Here is a 22,418-nt window from a genome sequence, read left to right on the forward strand (position 1 = left end):
TACACGACTTATTTTTGCCATTTTTTGCAGTTGTGGCAAGGAATAGGCTACAAAAATTAAGCTTAGCGTAAACTGAACATTCTTCTTACGTTAAGTGCCTTCATTTTACTTGAGGGAAATCTATCGCTACCGAAGATCGCTTTGGAGAAGGCACTAGTGTTTTACGGGAGCCGTGACGTGGTACGTTTGTGCAGCAATTGCGAAGTAATTTTTTTCTTTCTAGTAATGCTTGCAACCGGTAATTAACTGATACAAGTAATTCACGCTAGTGATTCAATCTTTTTAATGAAAAACGTATCATCACTGAATGCACAATAATAATTAGATACTTAATCACTCTGTAATTATGGTAACTCATAAAATACAGAAAGAGTCATTCTACCTCTTTGACTTGCTCTTAATAGAGTCTACAGCACCTTGGTATAAAATTATGTAAATGTCAGATATTTATGGACGGTCGATCATAATTCGTGACTTAAGGGCTTAATGTTATACCTTGACCTCAAAAATAAAAAAAAATTAAATTTAAAATATTAGCTTGCGTGTGGCAAAATAAGTATAAAATTGCAATACCATGAAAATCTGGCGCATCGCAATTTTTACCGTATTTGGTAGCTTTTTGCTGTATTACGGTATGAAAGCTGCAACTCTCAAGAGCAGCCGGTATAATTAGATGGCAATTTATTGTGGCGAGTTAAAAATGCGTTATAACTGAAGTGTGGCATTGCTTCAGATGTGAAACAAAAATCGGATGCTATGAATTCTTGTATCAAAGGCTACTGAAGCATAAGCACAGGCAGGCCAGTGCACAAAGACAACGAAATAGGTGAATCGTCAATCGGAAAGGGCACCATTATGTTTTAGCTCTCTTCTATGCCCATGCATGGTTTTGCATGCAGCTATGCCTATACTTGCGAAATAAACTAACCACCTGAATTTACGTTTCTTTCCCTACTGAAGCGGTAAAAGTACACTAATGCAAAAAAAATTGTGGCGACGGAATCTTCTCGCCACCTTAAAATAGGCATATTTGCGACTGGGCACTTATACAGTGCCTGAAGCCCCATCATAACGGTTGTCAAAATGGGTGTGCACGGACAAATCAGTTCTTAGGTTGCACATTGCGCAATTTATTTTCTTTAACAAGCAAGAGACCTGATCCACTGCAGACATTTATTACGGATAAAAAAAATGCCTTTCTCACATTCTTTTTGTATTGTCTTAAATGCTCCATGCAGTTTCTTTGGTAGCATGACCACTTCATCGTCTAAATGTCTGCAGCACTGGGCTGACCGCTTTGCATATATCTGGTGGCGTATGACATTTATCTTGCATGACAATCATGTATGACAATCACAATGAGTTTTGGTGATGCAAATGCCACCATGCATCCCATTCGAAAGCAGCTGCCCTTTGTGCGGATATTAACAAATTTTACTTCGTCACTCTAGGAAATTCAATTATTTAGGTATAGAGAAATTGGAGCTTCATTTCATAGCCACTGAGATTTTACATATGTTGACAACATTTATCTCTCGGCTATTTAAACTATAACTAAGGTCACAGTGGGGAATGTGTCACACACAGCACCCACTTTCAACTTGTGTATTAGACAAGTCTTCATTATTTTAACAGCGAAGCTGTTTAAGCCAGCCGTAATTTGTGGTACGTATGGTAATCTGGCGAGGAGGAGACCGCGCGCATGCGCACGTGGTCTCCACCTCGCCAGCTCCCTGCCTTCCCGACCCCTGCCTCTCTTCTCTACGCTGCGCTGAGCCACGAGAAAAAAAAACGAAAGCGTGCACTAGGCCGCACAAAGCTCAACACACAGCGAAGCTGGTCGATCGATATCGAGCGGCTAGCCTCCAACACATTCAGCGTTGGCAAGCAGCAGCGTTTTTGGCACTCTGCCAACTTTGGTTAGCCTGCCTGTGTTTGTGGCATGCCAGGAACGCTGTCGTTCGTAGGCGCCGACGCGTCCAGCGCTAGTCAAGCGAAATTTCGCGATAAGGACGGTACCTCCGAAAATGACCGCTCGATAATACCTTCCTGCATGCGTAGTTAAGTTAAACCAAGTTCAGGCCTAGCAGCAACCAAGTTAATACCTAGCAATAGCAGCCAGTAAGCTTCGCCGTACCTAAGCTTTGCGCGACCAAGTGCAAACTTGCCTGATTTTTTAATAAGAGCATAAAGCATGTATTCCAATTTATTACTCCATCTCGTTTACTCCTCTTTCATGGGATACTAATAAGGCAAGTTGTAAGCCTTGCACAGCTTCAAGGGAACAGAGGAAGTGTTAATGGGCGTAGAGCTATACTCTAATGGCATAATCAGTTGTTCCAGTGGTCATTAAAGATTTCTAAAATGCTCAACAAGTGTTTTTGGTTGGATAATGGAAATGTAAGCTTAACAGGTCACGAGTCTATGACTAATGTTGACAGCCATGCCAGTTGCAGTGCATATTAACCGGCAAAGAATTGGATGAAAACATAGGCACCACTACTCTAACCTACTGAGAACAAACACCACTTGCATTCTTTCTCACCTCAATTTGCACTCTATCTTAAGTCCAGAAATTTACTACGTAAAAATTCTCTAATTTTATTTTACCTTATAAAACGTTTCCCTGTAGAAGCCATCAATCTAAGGGGTTTTTATTTTTCTCAATTATATGTTCACATCCACCGATTGCCCAACAAGTGTTCCAAGCTGATGCTATCACAGTTCTTTAAAATTAAACACATCATCCCTGCTTCCACTTGCAAACTTGGCTGGCAAGTAGATTTAGTCACCCTCATCAAAATCTCAAATACCCACCAAAAGCATATGGTTGAGTGTGTTATAGAAGGAGATTAATTTCACATGTGTCAAATTAATTTTTCAATTGAAAGTGACTATGTGGCTTTTAATTAAGACGTAGGGTGCGCAACACGGTGTGTGCAACCGTCAAGGGCCTTGCTCCAGTTTCCGGAGGTTTAAGCGGTATTAGCGACCTGGTCCCGTGAGCACGTATGGAAACAATACTGCCTTAAACCTGAAGTGTTCTGCCCTAATGCGGCGCATTTGTTGAACCCTAGGAGGGAAGCCATACTTCGGAAATTTGGCGTAAGAAATAGATAAAAGGGAAGACATGAAAATGTGCCGGCTTCATGTCATCATTTAAAATACAGAAACAGAGTAGTTTGTATTTGACTCCTTTTTTGAAGCACGAGCTTTTGTTTTTACCCAACACAGATACCCTGTTCATTGTAAGTATAATTTCAGTAAGCAAATATGCAATCTCATTGCACCACTTTTTCTGACGTGGATATATCTGTTAAGAGGCCGGATAAAAAGTAGTCACTTTTCGTAAAACTGACAGCTGTTTTTCAAAACATATTTTCAACTTTTCAATGACACTTGCTTTTATGTGTATGTCTCCAGAGAGCATAATTTGTCTTGACTTGGCCATCAGAGATGTTTCAAAAATTACTAAGTCAAAGTGACTGCCAAAAGCACGTCAGAATTTTCATTTTAGTATGACAAACTATCTTTTGAAAGTTTTCGTGCCATTAAGTTACATGGTACACCCAGTATACCCACATTTTAGCTTTCTCGTCCAAATTGCATCGCAACGCATTTTGATGCTTTGGATTGCGCTCCTCTGCACCATGTAGAGTGTTGCTGAGGTGGCTCCTTGACACCATTTTTTCTTGCAGGTGCCTTCTTGAGTTATACAAAACGGGTGCCTGAAAAATATTGTGGTCAGAAATTAACACGAAGAAATATTCTAAAACCACACAAAGGCAGTCGCACTAAAAAGAAGCTTTAGCACTTAATATTTCTACTGAAATGCATGTGAGACATCTAAATGACTACAAAACCAAATTAGGAAGGCCCACTGAGCTTCAACAAAGTCACTCCCTCACCAGAACAGCAATTGGCCTCCTTGGTGCAGTATTCGGCCGCTACCTCCCTAATGACTCCCACAATTTACCTATGGCCCTCAGTCCCCAGCGGCTGCGGAGCACCTGACCAAGGCGGCTGTCAGACCTGCGACGCGGCAGAGGGTGCTAATAATCTCTAGGTCCGGACAGGCCGCCAATGAAAACTGAACCTGACAACGTTGAACACGCGCATCCTATCGAGTGAGGATAGCTTAGCAGGGCTATTTGAAGAATTATTAGGTATTTCCTGTGATATTATTGGCCTTATTGAGGTGAGAACTGATGAGGCTTATACAGTGCCGACTAACGGCCGCGTCCTCTGCTACAGAGGTCTTCCAGACAGGAGAGAATTCGGAGTAGGATTTTTAGTTCATAAGGACATAGCGGGAAACATTGATGAATTCTACAGCATTAATGAGAGGGTAGCAGTCGTAATAAAGCTGATTAGGAGGTATAGAATTTAGGTTGTACAAGCCTACGCCCCAACCTCCAGTCACGATGATGAAGAAATAGAACAGTTTTATGAAGTTGTTGAATTAGCAATGAGAAAGGTGCAAACTCAGTAAACTGTAGTCATGGGCGACTTCAATGCAAAAGTGGGGGAAAAGCAGACTGGCGAGCAAGCAATTGGCAACGACGTCATAGATTCTAGGAACACTAGTGGAGAGATGTTGGTAGCATTCTCGTAAAGGAATTGGCTCCGAATAATTAATACCTTCTTCAGGAAGCCAGCAACAGGAAGTGAACCTGGAAAAGCCCTAATCGAAAAACAAGGAATTAAATAGATTCCCACTCTCTGCCGATCCCAGCAGAGTGCTGGATGTAGAAGTGTTAGGTAGGGTAAAGTGCAGTGACCATAGGCTAGTGAGGTCTAGGATTTCTCTCAATTTGAAGAGAGAAAGAATAAAGAATAAATAAAACAAGCCAACCTAGACGCAGTAAGGGTAAAAACTGACCAATTCAGGCTTGTGCCCGCAAACAAACATGCAGCTTTAGAACAGGAAGATAAAGACAACATAGAGGTAATGAATGAAACCGTAACTATGGTAATCTCAGAAGCAGCAATTGAAGTGGGAGGTAAGGCACCGAGGCAACCAGTAGGTAAATTCTCGCAAGTAACAAAGGACCTAATAAAGAAACGTAATGCGTAGGATGGATAACCGGTGCACCATAAGGGTTACAAAATAGATACCAAGAGAAGGGAAGTGCAGTCTAGGACGGCAGAAAACTAGTTGGAGTGATGAAGTTCGGAAATTCGCAGGCGCAAGTTGGAATCAGCTAGCGCAAAACAGGGGTAATTGGAGATCGCAGGGACAGGCCTTCGTCCTGCAGTGGATATATATATACGCTAATGATTATGATGATGATGAGTCAAGTGCCAAATCAATTTCTATGTTAAGATTTAAAGAAAGAAAAAAAAGAAAACCGGCCGTTGGGCCTCAGTCCAGCACCAATGTTACAAAACTTCTACTGAAAATAGAATATTGGTCATTCTGCACACACTTCGTAAACGCATCCACTCCTGTAGTGGAGAGAGCTTGTGTATGAATGGATGAGGGGCAGGGTGGTATGGTATGCATCTCATTTCTAATTTTATCAATATAATTCCTGACGAGAATTCTAAAGCAAAAGAAATCAGCAAGAAAAGTAAAAGGAACATACCGAGTGAAGTTAAGAAAGTATAAAGACTACAGTCGGCGTACGCAAGTGGCCAACAATAACGCACTTGTGGTGTTAGAAGAATGAGGGGAGGGGAGATGACATGACAAGGAGTCAAACCGCCTTTAAAGAAACCCGTCAAACTTATGAGACCAAATTCTGTGTGCTCCGCTTATGCTGCACTTGAAGGTGATTATAATATAAAGCACTCATATGTGTAGCCATTTAACGGTGAACAGTGGAGCATGCAGTTGTGTAACTTACCATAACGCAAACAGCACAAAGCACTATGATAAACTCAGATGGGTCATAAGCATCACTTGTGACACATCATCGGCACGTCCCCAGTGCGCCCCTCCTCTGGTTATGTCACTGCTCAAGCCGTAATTTGAAAATTATATTTGCAGTAGGCATGAAAATGTGGTCCTCTAGTACAATGGATATTACTGGGTGTGATTATAAGAAGGGTTAGCAAGGCTTGTTATGGAGAGCTCACCCACATTTCAAGACTAGCAAGAAACAGTTCATTGCGGCCCGCACCTAAGTTTTCTACAAGGCATGAACTTATTTTCATTTATGAGGTATGCAGTAGACTAGCTATCTGGGTCAGTTGGTACATACTGAATTCAGGAGGAATGCAGTGGGGTTCATTTTTGACAGACTCGACTCTCGCTGCAGTTTGAAATCTAGCATTTTAAATTTATGAAGGCATGTAAAAGCTTCAGTTAGACCAACGTTATTAGTTTATTAAACTAACTCTTAGATTGTGTATGACAGACGACTGGTAACATGCAAGGCAACATTTTACTTTGATACTTTATTTCTCCACTGTTACGCGAAGGACCAGTCAGTTAGACGAGCAACTATTTACATAATATATTTACAACAACGGTTGCAGCTCTAACCGGTTGGATTCATAGCGCGCCCCGAGGTCGTTCTTCCTCCTCTTTTGTCGAGTGATCGTGCCCGCGCCTCGTTCAAACGACCGAATACAACACGCGTGTAGCAAATCCCCCGGCGGCAGAAGTGACGTCTCGAAGCGTCTAAATGTCATCACTGGGAGGGTGATACTGCTTCAGTCTTGTAACGTGCACGATATCACTGGACTGGGAAGCAGATGGGGCGTCAGGAGTCACGGCACGAAGCACGCAGTAAGGGCCTGTGTAGAAAGAGCAGTTTTTTAGACAGGCCGACCTGACATGAAGGAGACCATAGAAGCACCAAAGAATCAGGCGGCAAGTGCACGTCGCGGTGTCGCCAGTCTTACAAATGACTTTGACTCTGCTGGGATTTCAGAAGGCGGTCACTGGCAATTTCCCTTTCGTGGGCAGCGCGGGCGATGGCGTCAAGTGCATATTCACTGGCAGGTGCCGCGTGAAGTGGGAGTGTTGTGTCGAGGGGCAGTGCTGGTTCTCAAACACAGAAGGCAAAATGGGTAAAAACCGGCAGTGTCTTGGCGCGAGGAATTGTAAGCAAACGTGACAAACGGTAGAGCGAGGTCCCAAGCAGTGTGGTCTCAGGAGACATAATTCGCGAGCATGTCTGTGAGAGTGCGATTGAGACGCTCCGTGAGGCCATTTGTTTCCGGATGGTATGACGTAGATAGCTTGTGCCTCGTTGCACAGGACTGCAGGATGTCTGCGATAAGTTTTGATAGGAATGTCCGGCCGCGGTCTGTGATAAATTGTCGTGGAGCTCCATGTAATAAAATCACGCCGCGTAGAAGAAAATCAGCGACATCTGTGGCGCAGCTTGTAGAGAGCGCTCGGGTGATGGCGTAGCACCTGGCGTAATCCGCGGCCACAGCGACCCACCTGTTTCCAGAGGTAGATACAGTAAAAGGGCCAAGTAAGTCCAAACCAACACGAAAGAATGGCTCCGCGGGAATGGCGAGTGGTTGAAGGAACCCGGCAGGGAGCGTCGATGGTGTCTTGCGTTGCTGACATTTCTCACACGCTGCTACGTATCTTCGAACGGAGCGAGTAAGCCCTAGCCAAAAGAAGCGTCGGCGGATCTGGTCGTATACTATAGGCACGTGGCAGACCGAGGTGGCCGGCAGTGGGGAGGTCGTGACGTTCGTGGAGAACAACCAAGCGAAGGTGTTTAGGGATTGCAAGGAGTAATGCTGCGCCGTCGGGGTGAACGTTGTAGCAGTAGATTTTCGCCATCTTAAAGTATGAATAAGCGAAGGGAACTGCCGGCAAGAGACGATTCCAGGTGGTCAATGATACGCAAGGACGGGTCACGGCGCCGCTCGTCGGTGATGTGGAGCAGTGGAAAAACAGAGAGAACGCAGGCGTCGGTGTCAATATCAGACGTAGCGGTCGGGTCTTCCATTGGGTAGCGAGACAGGCAGTCTGCGTCCTGGTATTGGAGTCCCGACTTGTAAGTCACTGTGTAGAGATATTGTTGTAGTTCGAGGACCCAACGACTGAGCCGCCCAGTAGGATCCTTGAACAACGAAAGCCAACAGAGCACATGATGGTCTCTGATTACTGAGAAGGGCTTGTCATATAAATATGGGCAGACGTTTGAAACAGCCTTGACGAGAGCAAGACATTCGCGCTCGGTAATCGAATAGTTGAGCTCTGCAGTTGTCAGGAGCCGGCTAGCGTAGGCTATAACACGGCCGTGTCTATGTTGGCATTGCGCTAAGACGGCGCCGATCCCATAACCACTGTCATAGGTTCGGAACTCTGTAGGTGCGGACGGGTCAAAGTGGGCCAAGACAGGTGGATTGGTGAGAATCGTAGTAAGGCATTGAAACGCGGCAGCCTGAGGGGAACCCCACTTAAAAGGCACGTCTTTCTGCAGAAGTTCAGTGAGTGTTCGAGTGATTGCTGCGAAATCTTTCACGAACCGGTTGAAATAAGAACAGAGCTCCACAAAACTCCGGACGTCTTTGACAGACTCAGGTACAGGAAAAGCCGTTGCTGCTCGAACCTTCTCCGGGTCGGGTTGTACGCCGGAAGCATCGACGAGGTGGCCTAGCACTGTAACCTGTCGGCGCCCGAAGTGGCACTTCGATGAGTTTAATTGGAGCCCAGCCTTGCGGAAGACGTGAAGGATAGCTGCGACGCGCTCGAGGTGCATCTCTAATGTAGGAGAAAACACAAGGACGTCGTCGAGGTAACAAAGGCAACTGGACCATTGAAACCCTAAAGCAGAGAGTCCATCATCCACTCGAACGTGGCGGGGGCATAACCTTGAATTGGTAGAGGCCATCTGGAGTGACGAAAATGTTCTTTGCTTGGTCTTGCTCATCTGCACAAATCTGCCGATAACCAGATGGAAGGTCTATGGACAAAAAGTATTTGGCACCGTAAAGAAAATCAAGAGCGTCGTCGATTCGTGATAAAGGGTAAAAGTCCGTCTTAGTGATTCGATTTAGGTGGTGGTAATCAACGAAGAAGCGCCACGTGCCTTCTTTCTTTTTGGCGAGCACGACCGGCCACTCCCAAGGACTCGACGAGGACTCAACAATGCCTTTGGTGAGCATCTTGTTTACTTACCGCTGAATAACTTGCCGCTCTGCTGTGCCGCTCTGCCGAATAACTTGTCACTGACCGGAGCGTGGCCACCGCTGTGCCTTCAGGTAATACTTGCTTCGTCAAGCCAAAATTGATAACGGGGATAGCTACGCAACCCTGCGCAAGGGTTACGACGGTGTGTGGCAGAGATGTCGCGCGCTAGGAGGATATCAAGAATGGGTCTGACGACATAGTCACCATCAGGCACGGTTGCCGTTGAGGGCAATTTGACGAAGCTTCAGGCTTTTTGGAGGTAATCGAACAAACGCTGTAGTGCAGAGGGTGTTCGGTTGTTCGGGGCGAACGTCTGAAAGAAGAGGAAGCTCAAGGCACAGCGTTACCGGCGGAACAGTCGATGAGGGCAGAATGCGTCGTCACAAAGTCGAGCCTGAAGATTAGGTCATGAGGGCAACTGGTCAGCACAGTAAACAGGACTGGAACTTGGCGGCCAGCAATTGCTATGCGAGCAGTGCACATACCACTTTTTTGAGGCAACGACATAGGTTTGCACTCATTATGGACGCTTGGGCTCCATTATCAACCAATGCCGTAAACGGAACACCATCTACGTCTATTTCAATTAGGTTCGTGTTCGTGAGGAGCTTCAACGGAGGATTTGGAGAGGACGAACGTGATGCAGCACTACCTCCAAGTTCTGCATGGCCTAGTTTTTGGTCCGACTGGTTGGCGAGGAAAAGCGGCGAGGTTGGGGTGACGGGGAGCGACAGCGTTGGGGCGACGGCGATCGCACGGAGGAGCGGCTGTCAGGGGCATCAGAAGTAGGGTACAGATAGTGAGGTGAATAACGGCGAGCGTTGGCGTAGGGGCGAGGAGTAGGGAATGAGCTCCAGTATGCCGGCATCCAGGGGGTGCGGCAGTGGCGGGATACATGACCAACTCGGTGACAGAGGAAGCATATCAGTTTGTTGTCTGGGGTTTGCCATTCAACATGTTTTCGTGGTCTAGGAGCGAAATACTGGTCATTGCAGGTTGTGGCCATGGGGATGAGTGCCGAATCACATCGGGAGACAGAGCAGGCGGTAGGGAAGCGAAGGTTTGCCATTTCTTGCCGCAGAACTGCTTGAATAATATAAATAGTGGAGGCCGCTTGGTCAACGGTATCGTCAAGAGGTCGTGGGTAAAGTGGGGCCGGACTCGCCGCTTCAATCTCTCGGCGAACGATACGCGTAACGTTCTCTTGAAATGGTCGTGTGGCAGGAAGAGCGGAGCAAGAGGACGTGGCAGGGGTGTGTGGGAGCCGTGAAAACTGTGGGACGACGCGGCGGCTTTTGGCTACCTCGAAGCGGCGGCATTCTTTGACGGTGGCGTCGACAGTAGAAACGTCGTTATAGATGAGCAAATTGAAGGCGTCGTCCTCGATTCCTTGTAGAATATGGCCCACCTTGTCAACCTCGGTCATGTGCTCGCCGACTTTCCGGCAAAGCGCGAGCACTTCCTCTATGTAGGAGACATACGATTCGGTTGACCACTGGGCACGGGTGGCAAGCTCTCTTCCCGCAGCCTGTTGGCCACCTGACGGGTTACCAAATAGGTCACGAAGGCTCTCTTTGAAAATGTCCCAGCTGGAGAGTTCCGCCTCATGGGTATGAAACCAGACACGCGGTGTTCCGTCCAGATAAAAGATCACATTGGCAAGCGTGATGGTATGGTCCCAGTGGTGGCTTTAGCTAATACGCTCATTCATGCTTAGCCAGTCGTCGACGTCAACGCCATGTTTGGCGGAGAATGTCCCAGGATCACGGAGACTGGCAACGGTAACGCACGTTGTGGTTGGCGCCGCAGGTGTAGGTGGCGACGGGGTGGTTCCAGCGGAAGCCATGGCTTAGAAGACTACGTTGCGGCCGCTTCGGAGCTCCATGGCGAGGACAGGGAACCTCCATATCAACCACAATGTTACGCGAACGACGAGTCAATTAGACAAGCAACTATTTACAGATTATATTGACAACAACGGTTGCAGCGGTGACCGGTTGGATTCACAGCGCGCGCCGAGTTCGTTATTCCTCTTCTTTTCTCGAATGTTGGCGCCCGCTCGCCTCGTTCAAACAACCAAATACAACTCGCGTATAGCAATATTAAGGCGGTAAATACATTTCAATCTGCCCTGCAATAGCGAAATGCACAGATCATGCTTGGACCCTCAGAGGAAGGTTGATTTATCTATTCATACGGCATAATTCTTAAGTGCAAACACATGCTAGCAAATGTCAAGGCATATCGAAAACAGTAAACGTTGAGACCCAGCCAATTGCAACAACGCAGAACGCCCCTGCCGCTAATCATATAACAGTAGCTGCTATATTGGATGCCGGTGCATAACTCGCCGCTTGAACGGTCACCGAGTTCATAAACATAAGCGCCCGTTCACATTCGCACCGTGCTCGAAACCGGATCACGAGACGCAAAATAAGACAATTTCCCACCACTTTAATACATGCGCAAAAAGAGATGAGTCTAAATCAACCCAAGACATTATTTCCCAATGCGTTTTCAGGCAGTTCAAGATTACGCGCCAAACTGACCTCACACAGCGTGCAGCTGTATGCCTGCGGCAAGTTTCTAACTAGCGCTGCATGTAACTTCAGTGGCCGCAGATTACACATGGGTGAAACACACTATCAAGCGCGCGCCTTAATATAACGAAAGCATGCCGCCAGCAAGTGGACGCTTTTTGTTGTACAACTCCTTAGTTAAGCAGCACTCCGCACACAGTAGAGTGCCAAACTGAATAAATTCAAACACATAATACGCACGCTAAGCACGTCCGCATATAGGCGCGGAATCATGCGCTGGTGAACAAACCATTTTATGCGACCCCGCGCCTCCCTTCTTTTTGAACACACCGTGGTTCACTCAACGTTTGCAATTTTCAAAGCTCTTACGGATAGGGGCAAGTGATAAATTCACATGCAGTCATCGCGAAACCTGGCTTTTTCGATTGACATCGAATGGCGCAGCATGCATACGTAGTCAGTTGGAACCGCGGCGGTTAACCTTCGTGATCTTTGCCTGGCGATAGAATGTCATATACGCAGAATGTGCCCCTTAAGTTAGAAATCACTTACCGTGAAGGATTTGTTATTTATTCCAACGAACGATGAACGACTGTTCCGTTTTCGGGGCGGCGAAAGACGGCTGACGCAAGATTTCTTTTGAATGTCGTTGGCGCCTGCCGCCTGCCCGCTGAACGGATCGTCTTTCTCCGGTGCTGTGCTTTTCCGCGATGTTGTGCGGGCCCGCGGTGGCCAAATCCGAAGCAAAAGTAGTGCGCTGATCTCCGCACCAGCTTGCGCTCTGGATACCTGTCTCTTACAAGAAAAGCGATGCGCTCTTTGCTCTGCAGGCATGAGCGATACATCGCCATGTTCCATACTAACCTCATGCAGCTTAAGCAGCAGTTTATGCTACGTTTTCCTCTCTGTTGCCGCAAGAGTGGAACGGGCATTCTACTCTCACTCAGAAGGGGAGAGTACAAACAACATTTCACTCACTCGCTGCGCGTAGAGTGAACAATGCATTTCGCTCCACCCGACATTTTGCAAGACTAAAACAATGTATTGAAAGAGTGAATCAGCCCCTTCACTCCTGCGATACTCTCCCTAGTTTTTAGAGTGCAGCTGTGGCAGAACACAACGACAAATCCGCGAGCAGTGGCACGAGCGCGTCTTAGTGACCATGTCATGTGTGCAATCAGGCACGCACTTGACACACCTTTAGTAAGCGAGAACCGTGGAGCAGCCGTGGCTTCAGGGAAGTGTGCTCGTCTTGCACCGTGGAGGCCCGGGTTCCATCCCCACCGAGACCTAAATGTACCAAATTTTCCTTTCAAAGCCACTAATTTACTTTGGTTACAGGAAATGTGACGTCGGTGCGAGCACTTTTCGACGCGCTTTTACTCTTTGCGGCGTTTCGCCAAGGTCACCGTGAACGGCACCGCCAACATAGACACCTAAGGCTTATGGTTAAGGGTAATAATAAAGATAACTATGGTCTGGACATTGACTCAAAAAGATAGAATGACACAGCAAAGGCAGACAGAGGAATTACTAAAAATAACGAGAAAGTGATGAGAACTTTGACTATGGAACATCACAGAAAAAGCTGCCGCTTGAAGAAAGCCTACAGCTGTGAGCAGGATATTGTGCGTCAGAGGAAGCGAAATTAACAAAATGGCGGCAACAACTTCAATGGAACCAGTCAATAAACCAGACTAAATCTGAAATTGCCATAAATGTAATCAAGTTTCCAGCCAGAATAAACAGTAGGTGCAATTGCAAGTGTTGCGCACATGTAGTCACTCGTAAAAAAAAAAACTATGCGGGTCCACGTTATACTCAAGACCCAGCACTTTCTATTTTGCATGACGGTAGAGACATCGATAGATTTCTTCCTGCCAGTGATGTGGCTGCAGTGTCAGTAAACTCAAACAGAATAGTCGGGCCACCAACAAGTGAGACACAAAGCTAACGTCCTGAAAACAAGTGGTGTTTCTGTTAAATTATTTATGCGCAAGTTCATTTAGTAGATGAAGTTTCTGGAGATGGAAAACATATCTTCCACCTGACACTGGTAGAGAGGTACGAAGGAACTTTAGCACACATGTCAGTCTCGTGGTTAAAGGAAAATGCATCCTGATTCGTTGAACAAAGCCGTCACCGTCACCTTTGTGGGGCGGTTGATCTACACTTTGAGCTACCCGGAAGTTTTCTGAAGGCTAGCAGCCTGTTGCTTCACTGAATACATGCTAACAAACCCATAACCAGGACCCCTAAAACATGTTTAGCACAGCAGTATCTCAAAGCGACAACTTGGGCATGATGCTACGGTTTACCTAGAACATCATTGTTTCGGGAACGTGGAATGATCTGAATACTGTTTGATGCTATAGATACTTATAAATGTACGCCACAATTATTTACTGGTCGTCAAAGTTACACTGCAGACAGTGAAGTGCTGCATCCAGAGAACTGCTGTTTTACCCAACGATTGCCTCAAGGTGCCTTTGCCTTATGCTGGGATACAATTTTTTTGCGGATGACTCCTACGTACCTGACAGTTGCTCACTGGCTACCAGTATGCTGTCTGGCCACGACGCTACTCCGTGGTCGACGTTGAACTTCTCCATGTAGAGGACGTACAGGTACCCCCTGCTGGACTCAACCAATGAAGCTGCAAATGTTACGCAAGCCGCTACAACTGGTAAAATCCAACATCGATCCGTCAAGTAGCTTGAAGCTCGGCAGCCTGCAGACTCCATTGGTTCTCAACACCAGTCAGTGAGTACTTGCGAGTGTTACTGTCTGCAAATCACAACGCTCTGACCCTTACTTTAAGAAATTACCTAGAAAAATCGTGCTCCGCGACACTTAAAAAACTTTTGATCTGGCCTTTCGACTTTAGCTGCCACATAGTTTCTATAACGTGCGTTCAGATGGACGATGCGAGAATATGTGCCTACAAGTGCGGTGTTGGCAAAAAAAAGTGTCCGTAAAGGGAAACCTGCTAGCGCTATGGATAGCACTACGCACAGGTTTCCTGTTTTGGCGCAAACACATGCAGCAAGCTTTTGAGTGGCGCTGCAGCTGTTCCCATCTGCGCCCAGTTTCCGTCTGAGTGGCACACTATTCGACCTGTTCGCACTGAACCTCGCACGCTCAGTCTGATAACGAGCCTTATCCGGCACACACCAATAGGTTGAATAGCCTCGCTCCACGAGAGTTCAATCAAAACATATTTCCTGCTTGCAGAGTTACTTGTGCAGCCCAATAAAAGCAGAATTATGATGGAATTTGTTGTCAGCGAACGCAGCTTTAAGCCACCAATTTTCGGACAAATATAGACGTGCGTTGTCTATATTTACTTCCACGGGTTACAGGTGCAGCAACAACCAGAAATTATCACACATGTCTATATCTTAGAAATATCATAAAACTATTTCACATATCACATGAAAATATTATTTCGACATCACTTATACGGTCACTCAGGGCGAATTTTCGCCCTCGGCGTTATCATGACCTTAATGTTCGGTGTATATTTATGTTTATGTAAGCCATGTACTTATCGATGCCTTATGCAAGTCACATGCTTTAGTATTCAACCACCAAAGTTGCTCAAACCAGTTATGCTATTGACTATGCAATTGCTCAGAATGTTTGAGAATTGCTTTGTGCAAACAAAACTAAATACACGTCTGATTCACAGTGCATGCCTTTTATCTTAAATCTTCTCAGGCTATTCAAAAGTGCCGATGTAATTTCAAGGGCACCGCTCTTTACGGGGCAGTGCAGCGGCGCCTGTGCCGAAACGTTTTGCCAGGAATTGCTGGAAATTTGAATGCCACCTGTGTATCTCAGCTCCGCGTATATAGTCGCACACGCGTGTATTTAGAACACCGTTCGAGCAGTTCAAGCGCCACGGTGAACCCTGCTATCACTGTCAGTGCTTCGCCGTTCGGGCGAAGCTGCTAATTTTTGTATGTGGCCCCCAATTTACCGCATACTGTCCCTTATAATATCAAGGGGATCATGGATTTCAAGTGTAATTTATCCTTCTAGATCGCAAACACACGCTAAGTTAAAATATATATATTAGAAGAAACGAAAAAAAGGACTGGGCTAGCAAGCTGCGCAAATTCTGCATATATGAATGTGCGTTGACCCCGGGCATGCGCCGCAGCGGTGTAAAAAAAGAGAAAGAGAAGAATGTTTTGCAGCTTTAGGCATGACAACAACCAGCTGTTTTCACGAAGTGGCATTAACGGTGTGCGCAGCACCCGACGCTTAGCTTTTAACTAATAATTGAGAATAAGTACAAAGCCTAGAAATTGGTGAGGGGAAGTGGGCGCATATTAGCAAGGCAGCTTGTGCGCTATTGCGCAGCACGCTTGCGGGTAAGTCATGAAGGTAACGATATCATTATCAAACATTACCTGCAACAGAAAAGCAGCTTCTTTTAAAGTATATGCGTATGTATGTATACGACGGGGAATTTATTCTTTTCTGAGACTTTCCAAATATATTTCTGAGAGAAGCTTCGTCCTTAATATCTCGTACAACGTTCTAGAACGTTCATTCAACGTTACAACTCAGAAAAGTAGACGGCAGCGCCGTCTCATCAACTGAAGCTTTTACTGCACGTGGATGATTGATTCAGTAAAACAGATATTGTCACCAGGGGCGGAGAAATGCAGCTATCACTTCCATTAAGACCTGAGCCGATTCAGAAGGCGGTACATTGTTGTGGGAGCTTTACGTAGCATTAGTTGATATATACGAGCAAATGGCGGCAGTTCATGGGCAACTCGCAAAAGCGGTGTAGCGCCTCAAACAGCTGCTACAAAACAAGAGCAAGGGAAACTTGCACGCTGTGACTTTTTAAAAGAATTTATTGGCATGTGACACGACGCACGTGAAAAACAGCGGTAAGGTTGACAGTTATTTACGCTTTTTATTTTTGCATTGCTGCTCCCGTCTGTAACCCAAAAGAACCTTGCTCGTGCTACGGACTCAACAAGAGAAGCGTGCATACAATTGAAAATATTACCACCCACACTGCGTCTATTTTCACTACTAACTGGCGGTACTGGATCCTAGCAACGGCTGAGGTTTTGTATATATTCTGCATCAAATGCAAGAACAGGCAATAAAATGATCTGCATTTCGTTTGAACATCGGGCTGCTGTGCACGGCGACCAAGGTTGGATCGTCCACCTACTTGTTTACAGCGAAGCTGTTAAGGGCTAGTTCCTCCAGCGTCGTGTCCACGTGTGTAAAGAAAACTATCAGCATCAGCATTGCGGCTCCATGTGCGTGATGGTTTGGTTCCATGTGCCTGGCGGTTTCCCGACAGTTGTGCCGTAGCAGAGGTGTCAAAACGGATGACTGACATGACTGATAGGTCATGATATTAATAAGATCACATGCTCGTCAGTAACGTCACGATTAACGATAATAAAATGCTGCGTGGCGCATACCCGTATTGGATATGCGGGTATACGAGCCAGGTACGTCCGGGTACGACCCAGGGATAAGAAAGAAAGGATAGAAGGAATTAAGGAAGGCAGGAAAGAAGTAAAGGAGAGAAAGAAAGAAACAAAGAAAGAATGAAAATAACAAAGAAATCACGTGTGGCTCATACGCCCCGGGCCGTCGCCGAAGGACTCTGTCTACCGGCCCCGACCTGGGTGGAGCCACCGGATTGATTGGCGGGCCCTCCGGCCCCGCTTTAATTCTTTCTCCTCAGGACCTCAATAAAGTTCGTACTCACTCACTCACTCATACGCATGTTGGATATGTGGGTATGAGCCGACGAGAGTAGGAGCGGGAGAGATCTCACAGGATCCTGACGCTGCCGTGCAGTGTGCCGCGGATATGAACGCTGTGGCTAAGGCGCTATTCTATGACGATGGGGCGGACTTGACGCTGTAAACGCACTACTTAAGGCCATCGCGCCTCGCGAAAACAAGATGCCGGCGTCCTTGCTCTTTGACGACCATGCCGAAGACGCGCAATATAATGAATAATGATAATATAGAAATTCAGTATAGCAACATTCACTACAGCAGACCCACCATAGTCACAGCTTCGCTGCCTTCCATCTTCACAGAGGTGAAGGGGCTCTTATTTTTTATTCAAGAGTTTGAAACCAGATGAGCTACCGCACTATGCCTGGACAGAGGACAGCAAAATCGCTTCGCATTAGGAAGACACAAACAATAAATACGATCTCGCTCGCGATAATTATAAGGAGCAGCCTCCTTCTGTGCAATTAAATCTCGTGACTAGGGTTCACTGCAGCTTTGGAAGGTGGGATATGGAGGAAGCAAACAACAGTATAGGTCAGAAGACTGGTGCGCTTTCAGCTTTGTTAGCTCAAAATATTCACAGCTTAAGTGCGCAAAAAGGAATGAGGGGAGTTGATGCAGGTGCGAAAAGCTGCCGTGACTTTATTGGCTGGTTCACCGTCTCTTTACTTGCTTTGCTTCAACATGTGGTCAAATGTATGAGTTGTTCAGCAATTCTTCACTTTGAAGGACTCGTCGTGGTTCATACTCGACCTTCCGGTATACCTTCTGTAGGAAAGAGTCGCAAATTACCACGGACACTATTTCGCTTCTCTAACAGGCGATCGCAAGCTTGTGCTCGTTGAGACTGCGCGCCAGAGCGAGATAACATTAGCTCTTTTATTCCCATTAATTGGCGCCAACTGATTTATCGCTATTGTGAGCCTAAGGTTTAATGTTACAACTACAAGACCAGCAACGAATGTGATGCTGGGCGTGCTACAATGAAATGCGCCACACTAACGAGACTTGAAACGGAATGTTCTTTGTAAACACTGCACAGCAGGAAGGAATGGAGAGGTGTTGAGAAAGCTCTTACGTCCGTATGAGTAGAATATACTCTATGTCTGGTCCAGCAATTCAATATCAGCTACCAAATTTTCTTGCAATTAAAACGCTGTCCTAAGGTCAGCACCGTTGTCGGAAATTGCTTTAACTAAATCAATGCAACGGCGTGACTTGACAACAGTATTTATTGTCCACTTCTAAAAACAACTCCCAGGAAAGCCCGGCCCGCACCGAGTGGAGGTCAGAGTTGAAATATATGTGGTCACTGGACATGTTTTTCGGAGTCTCCAAAATACTGTCTTACCGACCAATAGTGCCCGATATCTTATATTCCGTGAGCATCCGTTTCCAGCACGGCCATAGATAAGCATATTCGCTTGTGCCGTTCAATTACATCTTTCAGCGTGAAACTTCCACTTGAGACCAAAATAATGCATAAGTTTGAGGGCTGTGTGCCCCCATCCTCAGGACAAAGTGTGCCGTAGTTGTGACGCCATTAACCCAGGCCCCGACCACAAGAGCTTCCTCATTGCAAGCTGTGCGGGGGAACACACATGACGGCGGATCGCAACTGCCGCGCATGATACAAGACCCCCTACGTCGTGAGAAAGAGGCAATGGGAACGACATAGAGAAGCCGAGGAGGCGGAAGAGGCCGCCAAAGCCACCAGCTCCACCGGAAAGTCCCGCTCGAGATCCAGGACCCGAAGACGAGGCCGCTCCCGGTCCCGAGCCGCACCCCGGACCCCCAGCAGCAACGCCGCGTGGGCAGCCGCACCCCCCGAAGGACCGCCACGAGAGACACCGAGACCACCGAGAAGGTGAGCTGGGCAGATGCGGTCATGGGAAAACGGGTCCCAACTGCGAAGGCTGGCGACAAAACACACGCTAAGACAGAGACGGAGATAGCTAAATTAACACAGGCGATACAAGCGCTACAGAAGCAAATAGAACACATGCAGACACAGATTCGTGCAAAATACGAAAGGCACTCATCTGTGGGCAACGGCGCAATACGCCGGACTCGAGCTCGTCACCGACCCCGCGGCACCAACAAGGCAGGGCAACAGCGTCAGCACCGACACGATGCCGGACCTTACTTTTACGTGCAACACTCACCAAGTCACTTGGACAAACACCATGCAAGACTTGGGAAGCGATCACTACATCATTTGCATAACGGCAGAAGACGGCCCGCAGGAACACAATGCCGGTCGCCAAATGAAGATCACCAACTGGAATCAACTACGCAAATATCGTGACAAGCAACAGGTGGCAGACATCAAATACATAGACCAATGGACCGACCAACTGCGGCGGGACATCGAGCGCGTGACGCAAACGATCCTGTCAAAAGCTAGGCTCGCTACAAGAGACTCCCGGTTACTGCACATGTGGGAAGCCAAGACCCACCTGCAGCGCTGGTGGAAACAACAGAGACACAATAGGAGACTGCGTAAACGGATAGCGCAGCTCAAGAAAGAAATAGAAAAGCACGCGCTTACTCTGCAACGACAACAATGGGAAGAGAAATGCGCGGATATGGACAGTCAACTCACCACGCGTGGCACGTGGCAGATGCTGCGGTACCTGATAGATCCCGCCAACACCAAGACCACACACATGCAAGGCATATACAAAATCATACACGCTTACGGGGGAACGGAACAACAATTCCTACGGGATGCGGAACTCCTTTACATATCTCAAACCCCTCCGCTAATACATCCGGACTACACGGGAGAAAGCAACGCCACCCTGGATGCGGAATTCTCCGTTGCTGAAATCCAGGTGACCCTCGTCAAACTCAACACCAGGTCGGCCCCTGGCCCCAATCGAATATCCAATAGGGCACTACGCAATCTTGATTACGGATCGATTGAGAAACTCACAATATACATTAACGAGTGTTGGGCGCACGGCAGGCTACCCCAGCAATGGAAAGAAGCAAAGATCATACAGATACCGAAACCCGGCAAGAAATTGCAGCTGGAGAACCTGCGCCCTATCTCCCTCACGTCCTGCGTGGGCAAGTTGATGGAGCACGCGTTTCTCAATAGACTCGCGGATCACCTCGAGGACAACGAATTATTTCCACACACCATGATTGGGTTCAGAAGACATCTCTCCACGCAAGCGCTGCAGCGTGGAGAGCGCTGCGCTAAAACACCAGCTCATAGACAATCCGGGGCGCTCGACGAGAGCCATCCTTGGGCTGGACCTGAAGAAGGCCTTCGATAGCGTTTGCCACGATGCCATATTACGACAAATATACAAGCTAAATCTCGGACTGCGAACGTACGACTACGTCCGAGACTACCTCACGGGAAGAACAGCTGGCATGCTAGTGGGACAACTAGACTTACATCAAATCAACATCGGGAGCTCGGGCACCCGCAAGGCTCGGTCATCTCGCCGATGCTCTTCAACCTCGTCCTGCTGGGGTTACCCAACCGATTGCTGCAAATCGAAGGACTGCACTACACGCTATACGCGGATGATATTACGATCTGGACGTCAACGGGCAGCGACGGAGCGATCGAGCAACGTTTACAGCAGGCCATCCAGTGCGTGGAAAACTACCTGGTGGGCACGGGACTCACCTGCTCGGCCGAAAAATCCAAACTGCTGCTATATAGACCGGTCAGAAAGGGGCGCCCACCTAAAGGCTACACCCCCCGGAAAAGGAAGAGATCCGATTAACGGCATCAAACGGCCTACCCATCCCGATGGTGTACAAGATCCGGTACTAGGAATGATGATTGAGCATAAGGGCGGCAATGGCGAAGCACTTCGCAAGATAACGGCAAAGGCCACGAGCACGATGCAGCTCATCCGACGCATCACCAACAAACACGCGGGCATGCGCGAAGGCAACGTCATACGACTCATACAAGCCTTCGTTATTTGTCAAATAACGTACACGGCAGCTTTTCACTACTGCACGGTTGCGGAAACAAACTCAACGCCCTCATACGCAAGGCGCACAAATGTGCGTTGGGACTTGCGCCCGGAGTGAGCACCACGAAGCCCCTAGAACTAGGCTTGCACAACACGCTCGAGGAACTCGTGGAGGCGAAACAAGTGTCCCAACTCGAGCGCCTATCCAAGACCCGCCCGGGCAGGCACATGCTCGAAATGCTCAAAATCACATACCACATGCAGCACGGCATCAATGTGGAAATTCCAAGAACCATGCGCGAACAACTATACGTGCGCCCATTGCATCGCAACATGCACCCCCAACACCACACGGGGAGACGTAAAAACACATGCACCTAAGTGACTCCAACGACAAGGAGGAAGTATTCACCGACGCAGGCCGTTATCGAGACAGGAAGAGTTTCGTGGCGGTAGTTACTAGCCACCGAGGTAACCACCTCACGAGCGTCACCGTGAACACGGCATATGCCGAAGCGGCAGAGGAAGCGGCCATATAGCACTGGCCCTCACACAAACCAAGGCTACATACGTGATCTGCGATTCGCAAACGGCAATTCGCAATTTTGAAAATGGACGCATATCACAAGAGGCGTATCATATACTCAAGCGACATCCCATACACCAGGGAGAGGCCGACGTCGATAACCGAAGGCACTTGCTATGGATCCCGGCACACACTGGACTGAGCACCCCCAACGAAGCGGCTCACCCCGTTGCTCGAGGCCTCACTCACCGAGCATCATCGGAGGAAGAGCCCCGCGGGGTACTGCAAACGTCTGGTCGTGGGAGGATCGTTTGACCAGGTTCCACGACATCACGACACACTACCAGTTACAGAGACGCGTATACCCATTCCTTCACGCTAGGTAAGACAGGGCGCAAGCAGTACACTACAGGCAATTACAAACTGATTCTTACATTAACCCCAGACTCATGCACGCCATGTATCCAGACATGTACACTACAAACAGATGCACATCCTGTGGCG

General features: G+C 47.5%; 1 protein-coding gene across 1 annotated transcript in view; it reads right to left on the minus strand.

Annotated features, from left to right (window-relative positions):
- The window catches only part of LOC119465203 (uncharacterized), a 37,383-nt gene extending 22,946 nt beyond the window's left edge, over window positions 1-14,437 (minus strand). The window contains exon 1 of the mRNA XM_037726002.2: window positions 14,186-14,437. Within this exon, the coding sequence (XP_037581930.1) occupies window positions 14,186-14,393 (208 nt within the window). The 5' untranslated portion in view covers window positions 14,394-14,437. The remainder of the gene's footprint in view (window positions 1-14,185) is intronic.
- Window positions 14,438-22,418: the final 7,981 nt, after the last annotated feature.

Source organism: Dermacentor silvarum, chromosome 9 (assembly GCF_013339745.2).
Source record: "Dermacentor silvarum isolate Dsil-2018 chromosome 9, BIME_Dsil_1.4, whole genome shotgun sequence".
Lineage (NCBI taxonomy): Eukaryota > Metazoa > Arthropoda > Arachnida > Ixodida > Ixodidae > Dermacentor > Dermacentor silvarum.